The 26,415-nt window shown below is 37.1% G+C and overlaps 1 protein-coding gene across 2 annotated transcripts in view; it reads left to right on the top strand.

The window, feature by feature from the left end:
- The first annotated feature begins 4,118 nt into the window (after positions 1–4,118).
- Positions 4,119–26,415, top strand: part of LOC113495558 (amyloid-beta-like protein) — a 119,820-nt gene continuing 97,523 nt past the window's right edge. The window contains exon 1 of one of the 2 annotated variants that reach the window (XM_026874316.1): positions 4,119–4,378. In XM_026874316.1, coding sequence (XP_026730117.1) covers positions 4,313–4,378 — 66 coding nt within the window. In that variant the 5' untranslated portion in view covers positions 4,119–4,312. The remainder of the gene's footprint in view (positions 4,379–26,415) is intronic. The other variant, XM_026874315.1, reaches the window with a different exon arrangement.

The raw sequence follows: 26,415 nt of genomic DNA, 5'->3' as shown, positions 1-26,415 counted from the left end.
GCAAATGAAAGAGCGTGTGAGATTTAGTATAGACAGCTCTCTATTTCTCTCTAGAAAAGGTGGGATAGAATGGGGTAGGTACGTATGAGAGTTAGTGAACATTATTAAAGTCTAATGACGTCACTTGTCGATAAACTTAATCCCCGTCACAGAACATTTTAACTGGCTGTTTGATCTTCATTTTTTGTTTACGTGATAAAAGGAAATACTTATCCGATATTTTTGGAGAACTCTCCGTCGGACTAATTCGATTTCTTTTGGTGACATTTCCAATTTTAAAAAGGAAGATGATGTTGACATTCAGCTGTTTTGATTTCCATCTTCTGCACTACGTTCGTAGTGTTAGGAGTAATAATATCTACTGACACAATTTTTAGAAACAGATTTCCTTTCTCAACTCTTCAAAAAATACTAGTCCTAAAGAATCAGAAGGCGTTACGTGAAGTCTTTAGATCAATACAATAATAGAGAAGACTTCATTAGAAGCAGGACCATAGTGAAAGCTGGCAACAATAGTTAATACAAGGAGGTTTTAATTATAACTTCGTGAGCCCCAATTAGGAGAGCACATTTAGCAACGTATGCTTTGTTAACGGTTCTGAACGAAAATTCCGATAATTTTGTTGGCTTTTCGATGGAATTGTAACGTAGAGTTGCAGAGTTGAATAATTTAAATCCTGTACTGATCTATTTTAAAGCAGACTCAAAAGTAGGAGGTAGGAGGAAGTTTTTTTATTGTCTTTTACCTAAGAATTAGACTGGACTAAATAACCTATATTACTAATATTTTTTTCTTTAATTTGCAACGGTCACTTGTCTTATCTTAAAAAATATGTGTTCCATATTGTACTCGGAGATATTGTGACATTTTTTGCATCTAATCATTGCATGAAGATCAAAAAGATAATAGACCAGTTTGACGATACTGTTCTAATATGTTTTCGATTTCCGTTGTTACCTACTTGAAATTTTATTTACAGCAAAAAAGGCACAAGCGCTTTCGTATGAGACTTACCTACTCACATCAGCTAAAATCCTTTTATTTTAACTTCCCGAGCGCAAAGCGTCGGCTTATTAAACTTGATGAGTATGAGCCCTAGATTTACAACGTTTTAAGCGGGTCAGCCCAAAAAAACTGTCTGAAAGGCAGACGTTCAGACTAATTAGTGTAACAGATTACGTTCTGAAATTTTACACTAGGCTCAAAAAGACCGGTGAAAAATTACGTAAGTAAGAACATTTGCCGGTTAAACCGGGTCTCGTGTGATCAATATTGGAGCAATCATACTCCGGACGTGGTCGGCGCTGCCAAAATACCGACGTCACAGCCTTATTGCCAGCGGCGAATTAATAAAAATGTGTGTCCGTGCCATATTACTACACTAGTTTCTAGTTTGGGTAGGGATTTATCATTTTCAGAAATTTAATGAAATTGTGTAACTATTTGTTGTTGTTATTAAAATATGTAGATACATAGTTTAAACATTGTTGCTTTTAATATTTAAGCGGGTACTACTCAGACTGATCTTACTCTAAGTTACGAGGCAGTATGCATATTGCTTCCCCACGCCAGACCATCTTTTATGCACAATTATCTGTCCCGTGCAGGGACAACGCAGTCGCCAGACTTAGCCACTGCGACAAAGTGCAGCTTTCCACTATAAAAATGTAACCCCACATCGGGATATACAACTATAGGGATAGTAAGTACAAAACATTATCGCGTATTTCATCCAACTGAAGCATATCTCAATTAAAACGAACAGCATTTTGAGTACATCGGGTTCAATTATTTGGATGAGATAGTCAATCATGCCAAATGTACGAATGGTGTATGAAGTGCACACATCTGACTGATAATCGATTCATCAACACAGAATACCACCAAAATTTTATCCACCATGTTTTTATGGAAGCAAGTTTTGGTATTCAAGCGGAATTAATAAAGCGCGGGTACAAGCGAGGCTTTCATTAATTTTCGCTGAAAATCCCAATTTTATAGCGAGGAATCTTATTTATGATGGCACGGTATTGATTGGCCAGATATTTATAGGTTTTTGTAAGCTTACGTCTAGTCTCAATGGAATTAAAAATGTTTGTTTTGCTCTCTGTGATGTCGTCGGATTAAACAAAGACGAATATACGGGGGTTAGATTCCGGATAAATTTAGAATTCGTTTTGAATTCAGACAATGAATATTGAGCATAATACTTTAAAACACATTAGAAAGTTTCAGACGACGGAGCATTCACCGCCGCTCTACAAAGGACAATTTTATCGAATATTTTGTAAAAATCTGCGAAATATTATACCCTTTAGACGCGGATAGTAAACAGCCAAAATAGTTTTGATACATTTTAGCATATAGACGTAGGGAAACAGTGAAATTGATACGATGCCGTTGACAAGGGTGTTACGTAGAGACAGGGGTGACGGACTTACGAGCGGGGCTGAGGAGCACGACGTGTTTTCGATTATATGTTTAAGGTATTTTATACTGTCTGGGAAATGTTTTCCTTGGTTCGTTTCACGTATTATCTATTGTTGGGATTCCGTATCTAAAGAGTAAAAAAGGTAACCGGTTATTAAGGCTCTGCTGTTTCTCCGTCTTTCACACCAGTCTGCATCATGCGAATTTGTCATATTTGTAAGGAATCCACAGTGTTGCTGGTAACTTTGTAAATACTATAATGCAGCTAAGGTATCTGCATCTTTCAAGCCTTAAGCAATTTGTAATGACATTATTTTTATTCTTTGTTCACAATATATTAAACACATCATCAGGATACATCAGTTATTGATATCACTAACTGAAGAAAAACATTTTTTATTCATGCCTTATTTTCATTCTCATTGTCGTCAATGACTAGGCGAAGTAGCCAGATCTTTTGTTCTTGAGACCAAGAGACATCTATTACCTGAAATAGCCGTACGAATAGGTACGAAGCAGCTCGAGAAAAAAAACTATAAAGAGCCAGAGGCTAGCTTATACTTACATTTATGCATGTATATACTTACACACACTACCTTACTTGTATTTTTTTTTCTCAAAATAATTTTTCCAATGTTGAGCACAAACCATCAGAAAACACTTTCATAAATCCATCATCGGAAACTTGACAAAAATTGCTTTAAATACATCTCATCACAACTTTTTGAGACTACTATAATGGTCCCCAATTCTTGTTAAATGACTGCCGGGCCCATGGTTACTGAATTTTTAAAGAGCGTCGTCGATTACATTAACTTTGCATGGAAATAGGAAATGTAAACTTCTTAATAAATTAACGTATCTCCCTCTAAGGATCATTACTGTTTACGATATTTGTGCCTTTACATTATTAAGGGAGATACAAATGCTTAGAGAATACCGTAAAAGACTTGTAACGTAAAACAAAAGAAAATTTTGGAGCGCTTTTTTGTTATTGACTAACGTAGGGTATACGTTGTCTGTGCTATATTATTATCATTTTCAAGTATACTACAATCCAATTCGTATGTTGTACTATAATCAAATAAAAAATACCAATCGAAAGCTTTTATGTACGCTAAAATCCCGTAAAACTAAAGGCCATTTATTTGTTCCATTTGAGCTCGATTTGAAATATTTTTAAAGCGTTTTCACATTGAAACGCTATGTAATATTAAACTACGCTAGTAAAATGAATATATACCATGCCCTTTTAGAATCGATCATGTTTTGTTTTGAATATGAAACGAACTGCTGAATCATACGAAATCGATTTTCCACATAACTTAAAAGACAGAAATATGGGTTTAAAGCTCTGCCGCCCTAAGCTAGTACTTGATGACTCAATGCCTGTATTTAAAGGGTAGGGTTTAATGTCGTATTTTACACTCAAGTACATTCACGTGAACACCTTATATGACCTATGTAGCCCCCAAGGCTAGGCTCACGAATGGAACTTTCGTGTAAACTTAGACCATAGTTCAATGGACTTTCGACTTCATTAAAATAGTAATAAGAATCCAATCGGAGCGTGAAAAAATGACGCATCATCATTGGGAAATCCAGACAAAGCCAGACGAAGACGGCATTCGCGATTCCCTTCGATAGAGTCCTCATTGTACGCAGCGTTTACAGCATTGCGCGTGCGTTATCCTCCCTCTTGCGTCCCTGTCGCGCCTGCGCGATCTCAGCCGCGCTCTCGCTCACTCCCGGGAGGGTCGATCTATACCACACTAGGTACGACTACAGTGCCGTACCGCCGACTAGTACGCAGGTTTCTGGCGTCTGGCACAAACGTCAGTGGTTGCCAGTCGAGTAAAGGAACACAACGCGGCCGCAAAAATGACGCGCGCCGTGCTTTTTATAAGTGTTTTTACCATATTTTTGGACGTCCTCCATGCCGGACAGGTAAGAGAAATACTTTTTAAAGGGATTTGTATGTATTTTATTAAATGTACAGCCGGTTGCGTTGATTCACGCCGGGGCCACTAAGTCGAAAATCGATTGAACGTGTTCGTAATGTTTTCAAGGCGGGTGTAAAGTAGTGCCTAGCTGAAAAGAGCTCGTTCATACATTACAGATGCCGTAAAAGTTGTTGTCGTAAGCGTTTCGATGAGGTTTTTTAGTCGGCAAGTTACTTATAGATTGCGTAACATATTGAATGTTAGATTTATGTGAAACACTTTATATTTACGTTTATTCTTCAACGCTGAAGTAGTTCTATAAACAGAACTGAATAGTATAGGATTTTTTTACCGTTTTTACTGATAATTTGTTTATCCGTTTACTATTTTCACTGCCGAGTACGTTCGTCGCTCATGTTATTAGAAAAACGAAATCGATAAATAGTGATGCAATGCTACTTTTATGATTTATAGATTTGAATCAGAGTACGTAGACTTGTTTATTCATTTTACATGGACAAGTCTAACAGATTTTATTCGTTTTACAGCTAACAATAATAATCGGGCTACGGATGTCATAAAACGATTTTAGTATGACTTTCTTCAGTCAATAAAGTTTTATTAGAAAATGAATCACCATTTTGATAGGCATAGCTTCAGTTTCATCATTTGAAGAAATTAATAGTCAGTCTCAATTTAAGAATTTCTCAATAATTTGGTTTGGGGTAAAAATATTTTCCATTTTTCTTTTGTAATGTAATTTGCGAATTCGTTGGGCACATTATGTCGGTGTCCGTTCTCCCAATTGCCTTCAAATTGACACGTAATTAGGTAAGAGTAATTTTGACGGCTCTCGAGCGGGTGAATCACATTAGGAGTAATCAAGTAGGAACGATTTCTTGTCAACAGATTTGGGACATACTATGGAAGTATTTCCATACTTCCATTTTTCACAACAGGGCTACAATGATACTCAATAGAACACAGTTAAAGTTACTCTATTTTTAATACGCGTCGGTAGACGTGAATATTTGTGGACACCCATAAATATTTCTTCTCTTGTGGGTATCGAATCTACAGTCCGTCGCGCGGCTGCGGCCGTCATTGCAGTTGATATTCTCCTCTTGCAGTAGTACTGAATACTACTTGATATTAATATACGCATTTTATGCAACATAGAGGAGTGTATTTGAAATATTTTAGCTATAAATATATTAAAGCTAACAAAAAGCTATGAGACAAGAAATTAAAAAAACGCCAGCTTATCAAAGCCTAGAAATACAGTATCTAAGAATCTATTGTAGGCACACTTTGTATCAATAGGATCACATTGATCCCAAAAGTATAAAAGTATTCAGCCTTTTTAGAAAAACTAATAAAATAAAAAGGAGCTCTATGATAACTAGGAATTACTCCTCACCGCAATGCCATCGCGCTAATTAATTAAAAACGCATTCAGACTTATTGCCGTATTGCAAAGGATTAACAAATTAAATCCCGATCTCACTAATTAGTCTTAATCCTTTTATCGGAATAAAATAGAAAATGAGACTCCATCTTGCAATTTTCCCGACGGGATCTTTTGTCTAATAGAAATAAATGGTACTTTTATATGAAAGTCGTTGAGTCTTTTCACTTCACCCTGTTTCCAAACATATCCAAGGGGCAAGATAGTTTTGTCTTAGTCTTCTGCTTAAAATAAATGAAGACTCACATGCTTGGAACCAAATATTTCCCTAACGTCACTGTCTAAAACCTGCAAGAACTGCTTCAAGCAAATCAACTTAGAAAGATGAACTGTTTTGCAGTAGAAGGTCTACTCCAATCCAATACCGAAAAAAAACTTTACGCTGAGAAATGAGAGACAAACAACACTGCTTTATCTTAAATGAGCGGTTAAAGTAATTGTTTGACTTAAAACCTAATTAAAAACTGAACGAACTAATCAAAGCGTATGATTTTAGTTTTGACAGATGACTATTAAATTCTCATTTCGTTCGGCCTACCACAAAAGCTATTGAAAAAGTTTTTATATTAGAACGTCATTAATGCATCAAAAATGATCAGAAACGGTGACGCTAGTATGATGCCATGCTGAATTGACAATTGTGTCAACTGGGAAAGAAAAAAAACTATGATAGATAATTAAAAAATAATAGAAATGCGGTTTTCTTTTTCGGAATAGCGAAACTGCTTAAAGGGAATAGAAGAAACGAGGCTCGGTCAAAGCGTCTTCAGTTTGTGAGAAAATTATACCCCCAATTAACATTTTGTTGTTAAAAAACAGATATTTTCATCATATCAGACGGTTCAAGACACCTATTATTAACTTCTATAGAGGTATCCAAGTACAGTTCCGTAATACTCAGAACAAGTATTGAAAACAAAGGGATTTTAGTTGGCTTCTTATTTGGAGTCAAAGCAGACTTATAAAATCAATTAAAGCGTGAGGGGCATTCAACTTTAGCAAACACTTTTAGGAGCGAACTGTCTGGAATGTGGGAGTCAAGGAGGCTTTTATAGTTGCCCCACGGTACGGATTTATTGACTGAATAACTTAGCTATTTCTAGGTACTCCTACTATTAGAAAGAAGGTACTTATTCTTTCAGGAAACTATACTAGAATACTGGCTAGAAAATATAAGTAAACGAAAAAGTCCGTCTTAAATTGTATACTGCTTTTTTTCTTGAAATTAATTCTAATTTCAAATAAAAAAAGATTATCACCAAAAAGTACAACACCGGATTATTTTTTAACTTAACGGCGTATTACTTTTTCTCTCTATTTATAGCAGGTTTTATTCATCTACAATAAGATCAATGCTGAATACGTATATTACGTCAGTTGTAACGCATAAATATATATCGTACATAGGCAGCTGCGAATCCGCCGGCATATAAGTAATGCGCAATTCTTATGCGCCTTGTTGCCCATAAACCCTAATTTCCATACGTTTCTATCTTATTTGCTGCGTCCCTGCACTTATTCAGGCCGCATCGCCTGAAGGAAATAGCCGTAAATTACATATGATTCCGTTGTGAGAGAATTCACGATTTACTTTGTGAGACTTTCAAATTATTTTGCATCTTGTAGCTTAAATATAGGAACGTTGTTTGAGATGCTTGAGCGGGTTTAAAATTCTTGCAACGTCAAAGAAGAATATTGAATTTTGAAAGAATTTGCTTTGACAAGAGTGTTTACATATTATAATGATAAATTTCCTTATCACAGTTATACGTAGTAAGGAAATAAAAAGTGTGTATCTGACTCAGGGCTAAGTGCCCTGAGTTTGAGGTTTCCGTAATGATAGGCTAATAAAAAACAAGCATGACTCGATGCTTATTATTTACTGTTACATACCAAAAACATTTTTCTTAATAAACTAATTGCAATAAAACCGCTCAGTTATTACAAGAATTCGCTTATCATAAAAATATTTATACACACATTCTAGACTTATAGTAATTTTAGAATACGCATTTAGAACTAGCATCGATCGACAGCGGTCTTTTGAGCTGCACGGAATGAATTTTATATGAACTTACACTGAAACCGTCTTATAAAGCACACTTCTATTAATCCATACTAATAATATAAATGTGGAAGTATCTCTGTCCATTTGTTTCGCTTTCAAGCCAAAACTACTGAACTGATTGGAATAAAATTTGGTACACCGATAGTCTAGAGAGCCTGAGAAAGGACAAGGCTAATTAAACGGAAAAATTGATTGTAAGATGGGGGTCAAAGTAATGAAACTTTTTGAAGGAAACGTGACTTTGAATTTTCTGTTAAATATTGTAAATATTAAATAATGAATATGTGCTCAGCGGTTTTTGGGTAATTTGATTTTAAGGGGGGCAATGTAGGATGGGTCTAGGCTATAACGACAACCACCACACGCTATAAACTGAAGTCTACGCGGACGGAGTCGTGGGCAACAGCCAGTATAAAATATACTTATACGTATTAAACATAGTGTTCTAAGCTATAATTATAAAGTACACATCGTTTACTAGAACATTTTTCTAGAATTATAAAGAGGTTCATTAATAATAGGCCATCCACTTCACTGTCAATCACGACTGAATCGGTTATGTGATATTGATTTTGTAAATCGTTTTCTATATACATGAGTCATTGTGTGTCAGTATATGTTGGTCATAGAACTTTACAAGTTATACATACAATTGGTAATGACTCTGCGAAATAATTACACAGCTTAAAGCCATGTTATTCTTAGTTAAACTTTTTTTATTCAAGTCACATGTATGAATAAACACAAATGCTTGTCCTAAGCGGGGTTCGAACCCGTGACACATCGCTTTATTGGGTTTAGCGTGGTGATCTCAACCACTCCGCTACCCGATTAATTATGATTAATTACATTTTTTTTTGCCTTTGATCTATTCACGAATTGAGACATAATACTTCGATTTTGCAATTCCCTGCGTATCCAATTCTAAACAAGTGAGAATGAGAACATCAACCTAGGTTTATTGATGTATTTCACGTCCGTTAGCGGTATATCCCGGCATGGCGGCCATAAGCAGTAACATAGGCACTAAAACACTCGAATATGGAAGCAATAAAATTACACTGGTCGGGAAGACCGGAGGGGTCATGCGATGGCGGCCCGAGTTAAGGCGAAGCTGATTAGGTGCTCAACCTTAAATAAGGATACTTCCTTACACGATTTAAACTTAAACGTACATTCTTGTACGCTATCGCCTTAAGTGTTGCAAGAAACAGCGTATAACTAGTTTGGGTAAAGGATATGAGGTATATTGCGCGTGCAAATCGAATAGCCTTTTGATTTTACACGCCCAATGAGTTGTAGCTGCCGGCGTATAGCGAATGGGTAATAAAACCCCATTGGATACTTATGCTCGACCTAGGACTTCTAGTAAATGCAGTATAGTCGAACATTTTTCTGGTAATGATTTACAAATAGCCGACTGTGGTTTAGTCACGGGTAATAAGGGTTTCGCCGTAAGCTGAGCAAGTTACGAGTATTTCTGGGTTCGTTAACGTTCAATATGAGTTACTTGACGAGTTAGCTCGAACTGCGCTATTTGTATTGTATTTTTGTTCATAATGATTCAGCCTTTCCTTTGTTTCTTTTGTCGGCGGATCTCAAGTTTTTCAGCAGACATTCTATCTCTATAAAAGTCTTCATTTCGATCTATTGAGCCGCTATAAACATCTTTTATGTCTAAACAACCCATTCTCGCATTTAGTATATAGGTAGAAGAGTCGGAATAAGATAAACTTTCTCTTATACGAGCCATAAAGTCGGAAGGCTGCTTACACGATCTACAAAACGTTATTTTAACAGCGAGACGGGTTCGTATATAAAATGTCAGCGCGACTAGAGAATCGATTATGTGCGGCGTAACACCGGAGCCTCTGTAGTCCCAACTATCGATCAAACTGTCGATCAAACCGTCGTTCAAACCGAATTCGATCTGCCTTCTGAGCCCCATCAAACGAGCTAGTAATAAACTTTTCAAGTCCTGCACTTCGTTCTTTTAAAAAGGATTTGGTTAAACCCGAATATGAATGATTGACAGTGCGAAACAAAAGGTAGACGCGCTCTATCGGATCAGCTCAAAATTGGCTGTCAAGCAGGCTCTCGTATTGTCTGTGATCCTTTGTTATTTAGCTGGTGGCAAAAGCTTTGATATTGAGACTTGTAACTAACATGAATCAGCCATTGTGGTACGTACCACCTTTGACAAAAAAGGTTGACTAACATTGGTTGAATACAAAATCCGTTCGCAACTTATTCCGAAATTGTATTGTGTACTTTGTATTAATTCAAATAAACCTAAACCAATTTTAATTTTAATCTCTCCCTTGCCGATGCGGGGTAATTGAGTAACAAACATCCAAATATTGTGAACAATATTAACTGGCTTGGATCATTGATACGGGGAATTATAGGGGGAGATGTATTGGACCAGGTTTAATATAGGCTTTTGAGCTGGTTTTGCGTTTTAACGACTTCATTCAGCTTGTTTCTGTATTGTCTTTGTTGAGAGGACATGTATCCGACTGTTACCACTATAAATGTATATTTTCATTTTAAAAGATTCGAAAACATGAAGCTTGTATATTCAGCAGCGTTAATACTCTTAAGTTTCTTTGTACTGTCTTTTCTGACTATTCAATTCGGATACGCTCAGTTATGTAGTGTACATCAGTAGGTTTTTAACATTTATTCCAAACCTTTACAAAATAAATATTAAGCTTAATTTTAAACTTACTACTTCCTAGTATTATCACAAATTCGCAAAAATGTCCTACTTACAAAAAGTGTTTCTCCTCAAATAACGAAATGTAAAAGTCAATCAAATCACAGTATCCAGGTATGAAACAACTGACAGACGCAATTTTGTGGCTGTATTGTTTTTATTCGTGCTTCAAATACTCCTAGCATACGAACGACAAGAGAAATCCATTACTCGTACAGAAAACCTATAAAGTAAAAAAAGTAGGCGCTTAACTTTTATATCCAGCAAAATAATGCGACACCACACCCGCCATATTGTTCGGATGTGTGTTCAAAATCTTTTATAATACGGAACAGCTTCCTAATTCTGTTTTGAAAAGCTCGTTTTTCATAAAACAATATCAATTTAAATACACATTCTGGTTTCCCGGTCGATGTCGCGCAAGTTTTATTCCAATTTTCCCTTTCGCCTGGATTTGGGGAGGCTTTGCCGAGTGACCATTGTTTAAGTGGCTTGAGTGCCCTTTTGTTGTGAATGTGTGTCGTTGATAAGGTCTATCCCATCCTCTCGGTTAATTGTGGAGTGATTAAAACCTACGGCGAGGCGTTAGCATTTTGTTCAATTGTGATTCGATGGAAGCCGATATAAGGGAGTTGATTAACAAGTTCCGATTTTGTGCCAGATGAGTTTTTTGTAAAGAATCATTTATGGGTTTCATGAGAACAGGATTTTTACCTTGGCAGGTGTATATCTACGTATGGTTTAATTATGGTATGTTATTGTATACGTATAGCTTCGTAAAGAGTAATAAAATTCTAAGAGAGGAAAGATGAACAAGACTGTGTAATTCCATAAGTCAACTTGTATTACAGCTAATCGCATAAACCCCTTTATCCTACACGTCGGCAGCGCACAATGGACAAAGGCGACACATAAAGTACACAGGTAGCTAGTACATAAACTGTAGCAGATTATTAATTTCAGTTATCTGCGTGTTGTGCTCAGTCGCAATGCACACTTCATTGGGTCTATTGAAAACTTGCGGACGGTCCGACCACGTTTGGCTATTGTGCTAAATGCAACTATTTGTGTTTAGATGATCAATATTTGAATAGTAGTGTTGTTGTTTGTTCACGGTTTTGAATGGGCAGAACTTTGCGTGGAAGCTTCTCGAAAATGGTAGGCGGGTAGGCTAGACTGTTATTTGATATACGAGTCCATTAAATCGATCATTGTTCTAGTCCAGTGGGTGGGTAGGTTATGTTGCTTGAAATGTATTTAGACCCACACAATTTGCAACAGCATTAATATCCAATTTCTGCAGCTGGAGATAATTTGTTTACTGGAATGTTTTTCATTACTCTAATGTAGAAAATGAGAAACTTTATCAATATGTTCTTGAAATGTAAAGGAAGCCAAAGCGAAGTCGCGAGTCGCATTCAGAACTCGTCTCTTTGTGAAAAAGGGATTTGCAATATTTTTATAGAAATGAGAATTTCATTTATATTTTTCCAGAGTTTGCTTAAGACCTTTCTGAAAGCTTAGAAGTTAAAAATTAAAAGTTGATTATGAATGTTGGAAGACATGAAAAGTTCCGGAAACTCGGACTGGATAAGATTTCATAAACATTAAGGATTCTGAGAAGTCCTTAACGATTACATCTTTTCTTTTGTGGAGATTGTGGAGTAACTATAGATGTTTATATAAGTAAGTAAATGCAGTACATATAAATGTAGGTTAGAGGAAATTGTTTGTCTTTAAGGTCTTTATTATCATATAGAAATTATGTCCGTGTGGGTTTCTGCCGTTTACACTTTTACAATATCAATAATGCACCAAACTTTATTCAAGAGTATGCTCCGAAAATATATTAAAGCTTCTTTAAAGGGATTAAAAATTAATCACGTCATACAAATGGGAAATTATTAACTTGGTACTTATATCGCGGGTGTAATGGGAATACCGGAAGTGGACACCGTAGAAGTGCTCACTGACCTTAATGGTCATGTTCTTTGAAAAGGTCATGGGTTTTGTACTTAGGTGAGTGGAGAACTTATGTGTTGATACCTATACTACATAGAGATATAAGGGATAATAGGGATTTACAGAGGTCAGCCAACATTTGCAAAGGACTTACAGAGCAAGCAATAATTAAAGAAAATTCTCGTTTCTCGTTAATTATGGTTTAATTAACGAGCTCCATTTCTGATGTGACAAACATACAAATCACTTGTACTCAAAGACACCCACACTCAGAACAAGCTTAAGCAAGTTAAATACGTTAGCTTTGTGTGATGGCATCAAATATTAAAATCACGCTCAAATCAATTGATAATTAAAAACAAGGAGCTTTTATTAAATCGCTTGTGTCAGTAATTTCACCAAGAACCTCGTTCCTTATTCTGAAATCTATACTTTTCCTATTGAAACGTGATTGACACGTTTCCCTTTACTTTCATCAAAAATTATTTGTAACACTTTGAATAGATTTAGAGAAAAACTAATAGTGCAACATATCCACCCTCAATTCAAAGAACGTCTTTGAAATTTAATCCCCGTTTTCAAGATGGCGACGTGCTCGCTCCGTGCTAAGCCTTCAGTGGGTAAGATTAGGGCCACGGAGGAAGCGACACTGACAGAATGCGCCGTCAGGTTTTATTAGGAATTGTTGTTCACAATTTAGTTAAGTAGGTTGTCCTAACTGTTCGGTGTGAAGGTATGTTTTATCGAAGTCAATTATTAGTGTTCATAATTTTGTATGGCTGACTTGTTTTGCAATAATATTGTATGTTATAGATTTGGCCTGTTATAAAAGCGATCTAAAGGAATAGTTATTTTGTGACAATATTAATATAAATCAATGATATTCGCTATTATATAAAAATCCATGTCGTGACGACTTTTATTTTATCCTTAATGGTTGCAATAGAACAGCGGTATTCTTTTTATCAGGCTAAATTTGTTTTTGTTTTTGTCCTGGTAACGGTCACTTGGCAATAATTTGTTCAAAAATGAATTAAACATTATTGTAACCTGTTGAAAAATTGATTCTGTATAATTTCTCTCTATATATTAAAAGGGTCAGTTCAGGTTCTAGGAAATAACGTAGGATTATCTTGAACTTATTGGATTTATTTTGTTTCACAATCGTCCGATCACTTCAACACGTGGTAAAAGAATCATGTCCGTTACAACTGAATCCGCGAATGAATGAATCGTTGGAGTGACAGCTTGTCAAAAACGTCACTAATGCCAAGAATGACATCGATGTCAATCCAACATTCACTCAATATTAAGGATATTTAGTACAAAGAACATAGATGCTTATAATCGATTCTTACAGCTCGGCCATCCTTTTCAGTGTGGGTCCTCACACATGGCAACTTATAATGATACAATAATAATCATAATACTACAAACACCATATCATCTTAATCACATTTTTAAATTCAAATCTCTTTTATTCAATTTTGGTTACAAAGTAACAACGCACTTATAAATGTGTTTTTTTTTTATATAAGTTAATAATAAAGATATTCTATAGATTGTATAAGAGGATGCAATCGTTAAACTGTTGATTACCTATATGTGATATATTATATTCTCAAGCAATTGTGATTAATTATTTACAACGGAACAAAATCAAAAATAGATTTCAAAACACATAACAACCTTAGTTGTCTAATAACTTCTAGTCTTATCTGAAATCTGCTAATCATTCTTAATCAGATACAAACATTTATGTATATAATATATACTACACACTTCATAACCTCTCGATCGCATTACAAATCACGTACCGGACTTAACATTATAGTCGTATCATCTGTGCAGGGGCACTAACGCTTGCAACCTATACCAGTACAGTCTGTCACGATCTGCGTCATCTATGCAAGCAGCACTGACGCTCGCAACCCATACCAGTACAGTCTATCGCAATCTGCGTTATCTGTGCATAAGCGCTGACGCTCGCAACCTATACTGATACAGTCTGTCACGATCTGCGTCATCTGTGCTAGCAGCACTGACGCTCGTAACCCATACCAGTACAGTCTGTCGCGATCTGCGTCATCTGCGCTGAACCTAACGCTCGCAACCCACACAGACTGATCTGCCAAGATCTGCGTCATCTTTGCAATTTTCATTGACGCTCATGACTCATGTCAGTGTAGTCTGTCACGATCTGCGTCGTCAATTCAGTGCATTGATACTCGTGACCTATGCTGATATGCATACATACAAAATCATATGCGATCCAACATCAAAATCATAATAACATACACGTACAAGTACCTATCTTAAAATTTTTAAATATCATTTATCGCTTTCACAATCCGTATTTACTTTGTCGCTGTCGTTTTCGCTATCAAATTCCTTAAAATTTAACCAGGGGTGTATTTTATCAATAGAGACGATGTTTTCATATTTATTTCTCCCTTTTCTTGTAAGAGGGGTGTCTTCTACTAGAAATCTATCGTTGGGTAATGTCTTCACAATCCTATAAGGTCCATGAAATTTGGCCATGAGTTTCTTAGACTTTCCTATCCTATCCTTGTCAAATGTTGTCCTTTCTAACCTAATAAGATCACCTTCATTGTACTTAGTTGCCGATTTCCTATGCTTATCATAACGATCTTTAGCTATCACTTGTTCTTGCTGAATTTTACGAACCGATTCATTCCTCAGATCCGTTAGATTATCGCCGCTAACTCGGTCTACGGTTTTATCGATTGCATCACTTAATATATTCTCAGACATACTTTTAACCTTATAACCAAACAGTAATTCGGAGGGACTTTTACCCGTTGTTTTGTTAACCGTCGTATTTAGCCCTAATTGTACATCATTTACATACTCATCCCAAATATTATCATTCTTATCGTGACACTTAGTACTAAGAGCATCCGATATGGTTCGATTGAATCTTTCGACCTGTCCGTTCGCTCGCGGAGTCGCCACAGCGTTCAAAATGTGTTTAATACCGGCATCACCTACAAATTGTTTGAATTTGGTACTCGTGAAAGACGTACCTCTGTCCGTTATCAATCGAGTTGGTGCCCCAAAATAACTAAAATAGCTCTTAAATACTCTGATAGTAGTAGCAGTTTTTGTATCTCGGACAGGGTTAATACTAATAAACTTGGTAAATGCGTCTACGATTACTAAGAGATACATATTGCCCCTCCGCGAACGAACAAACGGGCCCAGATGATCCGCATGTAACGTGTGGAATGGGATATCAGGTTTTGGAATGGGGTGCAACACTCCTTCTTTAGGTCCTCCCGGTGTTTTATGATACGCGCATTCCAAGCATGCGTTTACGTACTTTTTGGTAAATCGTCTCATTTTTGGGAACCAATATGAATTTTTAAGTCGTTTCAATGTTTTCTCATAACCGAAGTGACCGATGTCATCGTGATTCATTTTTAACAGTTGCCATCTTACGGTTTTTGGAACTACCCATCGCAATCCATCATCAACTACTCTGTATACATAATTACCTTTTAACTGGTAATTTTTATGAACGTCAACGATGAATGCAGTGTCCTTGCCCGATAATATTTCCTTAATTCTTTTGATCTCATCATCACCGCTTTGAACGGTCGCAATCCAATCAGACGTGTCTACAGAGAGAACGTCGATAACGTGTGTGGTATCCGAAGTGGTAGGCTCATCAACAGGAGCACGACTGAGGGCATCAACATGTGACATTTTTGAACCTGCGCGGTATTCTATTTCGCAGTCGTACTCCTGCAATTGTACCCACCACCGACCTATTCTAGGAACTAGATCCCTTTTTGTCATAGTGTACCGAAGTGCGTTACAATCTGTTACTATTTTAAACTTTAAACCTAATAGATAAATACGAAATCTATTTAAGGAGGCCACTACCGCAAGTGTCTCTAAATCAAATGAGTGTAATTTTTGTTCGTCAGCTGTGGTTTTCCTACTATAGAATGCCACTGGTCTCATGAGTCCATCAAGGCCACGTTGCATAAGTATGCCTGCAATTCCATGTTTCGAAGCGTCTGTGTGTAACTCCGTTTCTAATTTGGCATCATACAACGCGAGTATAGGTCTCTCTACTAATTTACTTTTCAACGTTTCGAATGCTTGTGAGTGTTCATCAGTCCATTTCCACACAAACTGCTTTTTTAATAGATCCGTCAAAGGTCGTGCTATCAGAGAAAAGTTCTTAACAAAACGCCTGAAGAAACTTGCTAACCCGATAAAGCGCCTGACGTCATGGACATTCTTAGGAGTAGGAAAATTTGACACAGCAGTTATTTTACGCGAACCTGGCCTTATACCTGAACCACTAACTTCAAAACCCAGGAAATCTATCTGTTTATAAAAGAAGAAGCATTTTTCTAGTTTAAGAGTAAGGTTTGCCTCGCGGAAAACTCTTAACACCTCATCTAATCTCTGCAGACCCTCATCGAATGTGCGCGCGGGAATTAAAATATCGTCCATAAATATTAACGTATAGTCAATTTTAGCTAGAATTCTGTTCATCGCCCTTTGAAACACCGACGGGGCATTTGTCAATCCGAATGGCATTCTTTTGAATTGGTATTGGCCATCAGGAGTTACAAAGGCCGTTTTATCCTGGGAGCCTTCTCCTACGGCTAACTGATAGTACCCAGATGCTAGGTCTAGACTCTAGACTTATGAATAGTGAATTTCCAGCTAAGCGATCCAATTGGTCATCAATCAATGGAAGGGGAAAATGTTCTTTTTTTGTTTTACTATTTAACGCACGGTAGTCAACGCAAAGGCGTTTATCCCCAGTCTTCTTTTTAACAAGGAGGACGGGGCTAGCATATGCGGAGTTCGATTCACAAATAATGTCGGCATCGATCATTTCCCTTACCATTGATTTCATTAGTTCCCTTTCTGGATATGATAACCGATACGGTCTATAAACAACCGGTTTCGTATCGATTAACTCAATATCTATTTTGTCAACATTCGTATAGCCCAAATCCGATAAATTACTCGAGAAACACTCGTTATACTTCTGTAATGTATTTTTCAACTGCTGAACTTCACTATCACTTAAATTTTTATCATAGTTTACAGTATCACTTATTTTGGGGTCATCGAAATCTAACATATTAATGTTTAAGCACATATCTGTACACATAGCACGTGTAATTAATACCCCTTGCTCTAATTTTAATACGCTATTTGACATATTTTGTATGAGCAGAGCACCAGTTCCATTTATTAGGTTATAGTCACACGGCATTAGGTAATACTCACCTCCCGGGTAACCCCGTAATGAACCATTAACATATACAGTACCCGAAAAATTTATGTCACTACTAATTCTTATTACGCAAGTATCGCGCGGGGAAATTGTAACGTCGAAGAGAAGTGAAAGTCTCAATTTTGTAGGCAAAGTGCGGCTGAAAATCAGAGAATCGCTAGTTTTCGTGATAGTTATACCTGGTATCTCAGTAAAACTATGACCAATCAACACGTCATACTTAATGATACTATCTTCAACAACATAACAACTAATCGATTCCTCTATGCCTTGAATTTGGATTTTGACTACCGCTACTCCGAGTGGTAAGACAACATTATTACCGATTCCGCGCATTGTAGGTAGTTGCTCTGACGACCATTGTATGCCTAAAATATTCGCTACGCTACGTCGCAATAATGTACACTGACTACCCAAATCAATATATCCTTGAAAAGGTTGGTCATTTACATTCAAACTAATGAAATATTTATCATTACTTGTGCTAGATATTGCATTCAGTGCCATAACCGATTTTTCCTTGTTAGTTTCTGATTTTGAAATATTATTAGTGGGTAGTTTCGAACAATCAGTAGTTAAGTGTCCTAATTTATTGCAGATAGTACATTTCAAAATTTTCTTATTACAATTGAAACTGTAATGCCCTGTCTCGTTACAATTATAGCAGGTAATAGCTTTAGTACTGTCATTCGATCTATTTAATTTAGTGTTCAATGTTTGTTTATCTGAACTACCTACATTCGTCCTTTTATCAAAATTGTTTTTCAACCTATTATCTGACTCCCGCGATTGTTGTTTAATAGACTGGAAGTATTTTAAGACCTGTTCCGGTTCATCACATTTTGTTGCCTTAGCGCCCAATCTCAAGCTACGATCATCCAAGCCGTACAGCAAACAATCCACTGCGCGTTTGCCTTTTATCTCGCAACGATTTAATAGGTTAATTTTTTGGTAGTAGTACAGTTCTAACGAATCGTTATATTTCGCCCTCTTACCTAACATCTCCGTTAAAAGTTCTGCGTAATCATCACTTGACGGGAACGATTCCGTTAATTTAACCCTCCATTCTGACCACGAAAACGACATCGACGGTAGAGCTTGATACCATGTTTTGGCCACCCCACTCAGTTTCGGTAACGCGTAATGAATTATTTGATCTTCACCCCATTTATATAAGCGAGCACATTCTTCAACCTTGTTAAGCCACATACCGATGGTCTGGCCTTTAACCATGGGATCAAACTCTGGTATAACGTTACCTAACATAGGGAACTTATTGCCTTCTGGTCGATTATTGGATATCGATTTAAATAATTCCGCTAATAATGATTGAGTACTATCTCTAAACTTGGAACGACTCACGTGATTCTCCTCCGATGATGTACTCGAACAGCGAGGTCTACGGCTCCGGCGCTTCGATCTCGAACGACGACGACGTCTAGAGTGCGAACGGCGCCGATGCTTCTTTCCCGAATGTCTTCGATGCTCCGATGCAGACCGGTGTCCCCGATGTAGCTCCACACTCTCTCTGCCTTGCTCACCATCGTCCTCTCCGCTCGAAATGGAGTTGGTCCTGTGACGTCTCTTCCGTCGTCCTTTGTCCAACGATTCCTTTCTTAGGCCTCGATCTTGAGAGTCTTCATGAGATTTACGACAATAGCGTCTTTTGCGGGTTGATTTGTCACGTCTACGAGGCGTACCTTCATCATCGCTGTCCATGGTGCAGTTCACCCTCAACGAGATAGATTGTTCAGGATGCGCTTGGTGCGGAAATAATTAGTGGGTTTTGGTTATCCCACTTCTGAACTAAAAGGGTCAGTTCAGGTTCTAGGAAATAACGTAGGATTATCTTGAACTTATTGGATTTATTTTGTTTCACAATCGTCCGATCACTTCAACACGTGGTAAAAGAATCATGTCCGTTACAACTGAATCCGCGAATGAATGAATCGTTGGAGTGACAGCTTGTCAAAAACGTCACTAATGCCAAGAATGACATCGATGTCAATCCAACATTCACTCAATATTAAGGATATTTAGTACAAAGAACATAGATGCTTATAATCGATTCTTACAATATATATGTGCTATTTTTTGTTTTCAAGTCCACTAGTAAATAGCGCCAGAAGAGCCATCTAATTTTCTTTTAACGCTAATACTAATAAAATTGTTCCAATTAATTGACTAGACTAGAAAAAATCACGTAACTGGTCGAAAATAAAAATCATGAACTATTTTATTCCAATTGCGATGTAAGATAGTCTAAGCCCTCATCTGTCGTTGTTTTCGTGGCCATATCTGAGCCGTCTTAGAACTTTCTGCTACGTAGTTTGTGTGCTGCAGTCTTTTGTTTAACAAGAATGCACCACCTTGGAGTGTTGTGGCCGGAGTGGGTGCGAAGGGAAATTTATCTATTTTTAGTAGAGTCTTTGAAATGTATGGAGACGAATACAACTGAGTTTTCAAGGTTTGAGCCAGTTCATGGAATTCTGATAGAGCGGCTGTTTGTTTAGACTGCATGTTTACAGATAAGGCTCTTGGGCCGTTCTAAGAAAAGGTATTTAATACTTAGTTCTTAGTTTAGCGAGTAAATTGATTTTATAGCATTCGTATGAGATTTTGTTAGTATGCATTGTTACTACTTCCAACAAGACATGTTCATATTCTAGAAAACTAAGAATTTTTACCATAATTCCGTACGATATCACATCACACACATACTTGTATTTCAGTACAAACTTTCGCTTACTTTTAATGAACTAACATCACAGATACGAAGAAATATAGAGCAATGTGACATAAAAGCCGCTACATGATTCCAGTGCTGTGTTTCTAAAGAAACAACTTTGAAACTCGTTTGCTGTTGGTAACAAGAAAACAGTTTTGCTGCAGTTTTTATTGGCCTGCCTTTGTTTACCGACTAGTTGAGTGCTTGTGTTTTAGGGCTCCCCCGTTTCTTACTTTGTGGCAAACAAAGTTCCTTTCTTGAGGAAATATACTGGAGTTGTCGCTACGTGGTTTGGTTTATTTCAGACTTCTATTTCGCTAAGGTATTTAGACTTGTGGGTAGAGATTATTATTCTGAATTCATTATCGACGCCCACTATATTCGATACAATATTTGCTTAATACACAAACACCGAAATTTAATTTATTGATGAAACTTAAATGTATTCAAATAATATCCCAGTACAAGCACAATTCTTAATCAAAACAACTAAATAAGAATGTTATATTTCTACAAAACCAGTATTATCATAATTGCCAGTATCAATGTGAAAGAAACAGTACAATTAAAAAAGTAAACGCGTCGGCGATTTTAACTGTACTTGATTATCGATAAACCAGTCCGTCCTTGCTAGGACAGGACTATTTATAGGAATAAAATAAAATGTCTAGACTGCAGACCGCATTCCTGTTGTGCAGTACAGTGGTCATCATTTATTCATATCTTGTTATGACCGGCCAGTCGTATTCATATTTCAATTTTGGAATAGACAGCAAATTGGTCTGGAGTGTCTGGACATGACGTATAAGAATTGAATACTTTTTAGAATTTCAATTTGAAACTCTTTAGTGCTGTTATGCATCCTTATTAGAGAATTAAACTTTATACAATAGCTTTTAAAGAGGAGTGAGAAATAAATCCGAACTAAAATGCAGAACATTTCCCAAACTCTGTCACTAAACTGCTAAAAGGTCTTCTGTTAACATGAATACTAGCTCGTACGTATAAGATCCTGAACCTTTGATATGGCTAGAGCAACTACTATGAGCCATTACTGCCTTGAAACTTCATTATAACGGCATTGTAACACATATGTTGGGCCTTAACTACGTCAGAGCCACTCAAAATGCCCAATGGAGCGGCAAATAGGCCCTTCTGCTCCAGTTGCCATGGCAACGAGCCTCAACACTGATATCCCAGCCCTCAGAGTGGATAAACTAATCTTGTACATTTTATTCCAAGGCTGGTTGCGTGAAAAATGAATTTTGAGGTAACCTCTTCGAGGAACGCAAATTGGGGTGAAATTATGCCGAGTCCCATTCGTTTGTCAGGGACACGAAGGCTTGTGAATCGTTAATGTTCTCCAGTTTTGTTTATTACTTTCGTAAAATGACTTTTATTACTTTTAATATAAAGTACATTAAAGAATATTTACGAAAAGAGTATTCTTTATTCACGTAAGTACGTTTATATTCCCACCGATTGAATAATAGAAATCGAAAAAAGGATTTTAATCTTGCAAATGTCAATTATCCAAGTCTCTCGGGTAACATATGTTTTGATGTTTTATTAAAGGCTTTTCCAATCCATTAGCGTTTAAATAAACTATGTATAGAACATGTAATAAAGCGTTGAAACGCCAGTTGGGCACGTATCGGTGTTAAGTGGCTTATCCGATTTATAATTGATATTACTCTCCTATTGAGGTTAATGCTAATTAATATTTAAGTAGGGAGATTGTCCTCTGTTTAAAAATTATATTCCCATTTCGTTCTTTTATGTGTTTAAAGCTTATATTGTTATCTGAAAAGAGAACAGAGAAAGACGTTTGAAATTGTGGAAGGGAAATAGCTCACTTTGTTTTCGAGTTGGACTCGCGACACTGAAACTTCGACATGACAGACAGCGGAGTCTCAGTAATAGAGATCCGTTTTCACCTCAAGGGCGTGGCTTCAAAAAAAGGACCAGCAGATCAATTTATTTCAAAATTTTGTTGTAGTTTACGGCTATAAAAATCTGTATAACACAATGAAAATGCCATTAAATTGTCTCTGATAACGTCAAATGTACATAAAATACTATATAATACACATACACAACACCAGTTATGATTTTGTTATCTCGTTACGACCACTGACTCTGGTCCGCATTACTGTCAGTAGTTAGCTAATATTCGCTGAACCGTGTCAGCTAAATCCACACAACACAGCATAACATAGGTCAGTACATCTAAACAAATATTTTGTGTATAGGGAGGCACTGGAGCGTGGCATTTCGACCACAATGCATCGTATCCTGCCCTCTATTCGATGCCATGCCAGTGCCATATGCCAGTAATCCGATTTCCTATTTAAAGGCCTCGTCATCGGATAGCCAATGTTCTTTATATTGATACTATCGATTTGCGAATCGATTGCTTTTTGCTGTGTGCGTTATCGATTGAATGGGAAAAATTAATAGTTTGGATTAGTTTGGTTTATAGAAATTATTCAGATCTTTCAAATATTTCTTATTAATTTTGTTTATATTTGAAAAATGTTATTTTTTAGTTTTAAATTTCGTATGCGATTTATTGTAAACGTTCACTTCTACAGGTTTGATACCTGTTACAGAGCAGCTTCAAATAAACCAGAAGAATATAAAAGATTTTTCAGAACATAATAACTTTTAAATCGAGACTCCATTATCATAATGTTTACCAAGTAATCTCTTTAGAACCGCACATTCAAAGAAGGGCTTTTGGAAACATTCCAACGTTTGTCTTATTAAGTAATATTATTGTCTAACCACATCGCGCTAAGCGTCTGAGCTAAGCCTATTGTGAGCTCCATAATATCCAGTACCTCTACACGAGAATGTTCCCCACATTGAGGTGATTGTTTTAGTGATTATACGGCTAAATGAAATTGCAATCAGATTTGTTATCCGATTGGGTGACCCGCATCTCCTTAATTCGTTCGCCTATCCAGTGTTCGGGCTCAAGGTAGCTTATGTGTAGATTGGTTCCTTACTTTAGCCTCATTTATATTGTACGACCGGTTTGTAGTGATTTAGTTTGTATAGTGATATTAATTTTCTATGTAGAACACAAATAAATTGGTTTAGTGTGAGGAAAATGCGCTCATAAAAGTCCTGAGTTCCATAATTATAGTTTACTAAAATCATTAGAACGAAGAGATTGCTATCTAGACACGCTACGACACAATTCGAACACATGTGAACAGGAATAAAGGACATTGTGGGGGTAATAACGTGAGTCCTATGCTGGCAGATACACAGGACGATAAACCTTCATATATACGTGTTCGCATGTCATTTCTCGGTCCGCTGCCACCACTCGCAGCTGCTGCTGAGCTTGAAGCTTTTCAATTTTATTTATATCCCCCACATTGTTCGACTCCACGCATGCGTGCAGATCCGCCACGCCGATATTATTCAGCTAAAAATCCTTGACAAACGACCTTCAGGGCATGACGTCATCGCTCCCGTTCGGCCTTCAACAATAGTATCAGCGAAGTTGATTGAATGAGCCGCTTACGGAGCGCTGCTGCCGCAACACCGCCGCCGCAGTAAACTCGCTACGTGCGGCGCATCGCATCTCGACTCATAAATAAATTCCATTTCAATTCTATGCCACAATTGAACGAGGCACCAATTACTAACATAAATCGTGACCCCGTATCTATTTACATACATTATCCTCGCATTCGGGACTTCATTAAATATGTCCAAGGAGCGAGTCACGGGCTAGCCTCTGTTTGCTTCATATTGTAAACGGTTTCTGTAATGCTTGCGAAATTTCAGCAAGCTCAAATTCGGGTCGCAATTGTAAAATTGAATTACGTATTATATGGTATAATGAACGTTGGTTTAGTGTATTGTTCGTTATGCACGCCATTCCCCGTGATGTGTGCTTTCAATCCGGCCCTGCTTAGTAATGACGTCATCAAAATGAACTGCCGCACACTGTATGTGTATTGTTCAGATCATTAATTTCATTCAAGTTGCTCTATGGTGCTGTATAGGTTTAATACAACTTAGTTTTCCGCCTTGTAATGATACCCTTGAGATCATGGAGTTGCAATATGGCGACGTAATTGTGTAGTCCTGTTATTTATATCGTACATGTGTTTATATTATAAAATCCAGTATTTAATAGAGCAAACTTTAATACGTAGCTCAATTTTAAGGTAGTATAAAAACTCAAGTTCTTGATGCCTTTACAGATTTCACAGCAGAGTATAAACTGTGTAAAACTTTATTTAAAAAGGGCTTGTTTTAATGTAAGATAAAAATGTACTTCAATCTTTACTATCTCGTATCATTTCTCGTAACGTTCGTATACAATGACGCTGCATTTTGTAGATTACTAAAATCTTTATAGTCACCGAATGTAGCAGCGTTTTTATAGCGAAATGTGAACGTCAAACCATTAGTGGGACTTTTATGAAGGGCATTTTCCTTCAGTGTTACATGGTCCATTATTGTTGCCGAGTGGAAGGATCGATACAGCAAAAACTACTTGAATGCGCAAAATGAAGTGCGAAATGTAAAAACCAAGCCAGCATAATAAATAAACAGTGCTAATTCCCCTGCGGCCGAAGACTGCAACATTCTGTTCCGTTGCAGTGGAAAATAAAACAGAAATAAACTTGTCAGTTGTCGTCTCCTTTGTCTGAGATTTAATAAGATTTTTACTTCATGCTGTTTCGTATTTCCAAGCTTCTTGTGTTTTGAAAGAAATTTATATCCTTAAAAAAAAGAAAATCTTCAATAGAATAAAAATATGAACCAAAACACGCCCTCGTTATTTATGGCTTTCCTTTTGACAAAGCTTTACATTATACCCTGAGTGAGACCACGTTTTCCTCAATTTGTCACATACGCGTTTAAACTGAACTGCAGCAATAAGCTAAAACAATAGCTCTTCAAAATATATTGGCTCTAGCTTAGCGTTGAAATGCGGGAGTTGATAGACTAAAACGGCACGGAAAGCAATCAGGCGTCCGTTCACCGTCTCGTCTTCTAATGGCATTGTAAAAGTTTAATGCGCGCGGGGCCGCCCCGCCCGGCCGCTCGCCGCTCTCCGCGGGATGCACTGACCACTCCGACGCCGTTTAGGCTTCATATCGACCCACTTGGACAATATTGCGGTTTTACTACTGTGACTGAGGGCTGCGTCCTAAACAACTTCTACATTAATTCTCTTCAGACACACTCGTAACATTGAAGCATCTACAAATGGCTTTTGAAATATTGTTGTTGGAATCAGTCTAACAATGTTTTCGCTACAGATAATATGGTTTTATTTGAAACTTTGCTAATGTTCTAAAGTATTTTGGCAATTTAACTTTATAGTTGAATAACGGTCGAAAAGTACTTAAATTCTATGAAGGATCGTCTAAAATTTCTATCAAATTATAGAGTCGAGGGATATTGGTTCGAGTTGGAGGACGATACACTTTAGCAGCACACTGTCGTTAGAGCAGGTGACGTGGTCGATTCATTTGTTCTCTGCTAGCATGAAACAGGTAACGTTTAATGAATTTATCTTGTCAGGGGGAACATTAACCAAGTTTAGGAACAAATTACGAGCGTAAAGTTGTCTCCCACCTTCAAAGTTCGCTCGTAATTACCGCGCCGTTCGCTGAAATTCGGCTTCTCCAAGCTTCCAGCTTTTTATTGCCGAGTATGGAGCATATCAATGTTCCGTTTTGGCGCAAACGAGCGGAGATAACGGGTTTACTACTTGACGAGGTGCCAGCTTCTGTGTAAATATTCACCAGAATCAATGCGACGATGTTCA

The sequence above is a fragment of the Trichoplusia ni genome, chromosome 7 (genome assembly GCF_003590095.1).
Source record: "Trichoplusia ni isolate ovarian cell line Hi5 chromosome 7, tn1, whole genome shotgun sequence".
NCBI lineage: Eukaryota > Metazoa > Arthropoda > Insecta > Lepidoptera > Noctuidae > Trichoplusia > Trichoplusia ni.
Note: the sequence above shows the minus strand (reverse complement) of the source record. Positions and strands in the feature narration are given on the sequence as shown.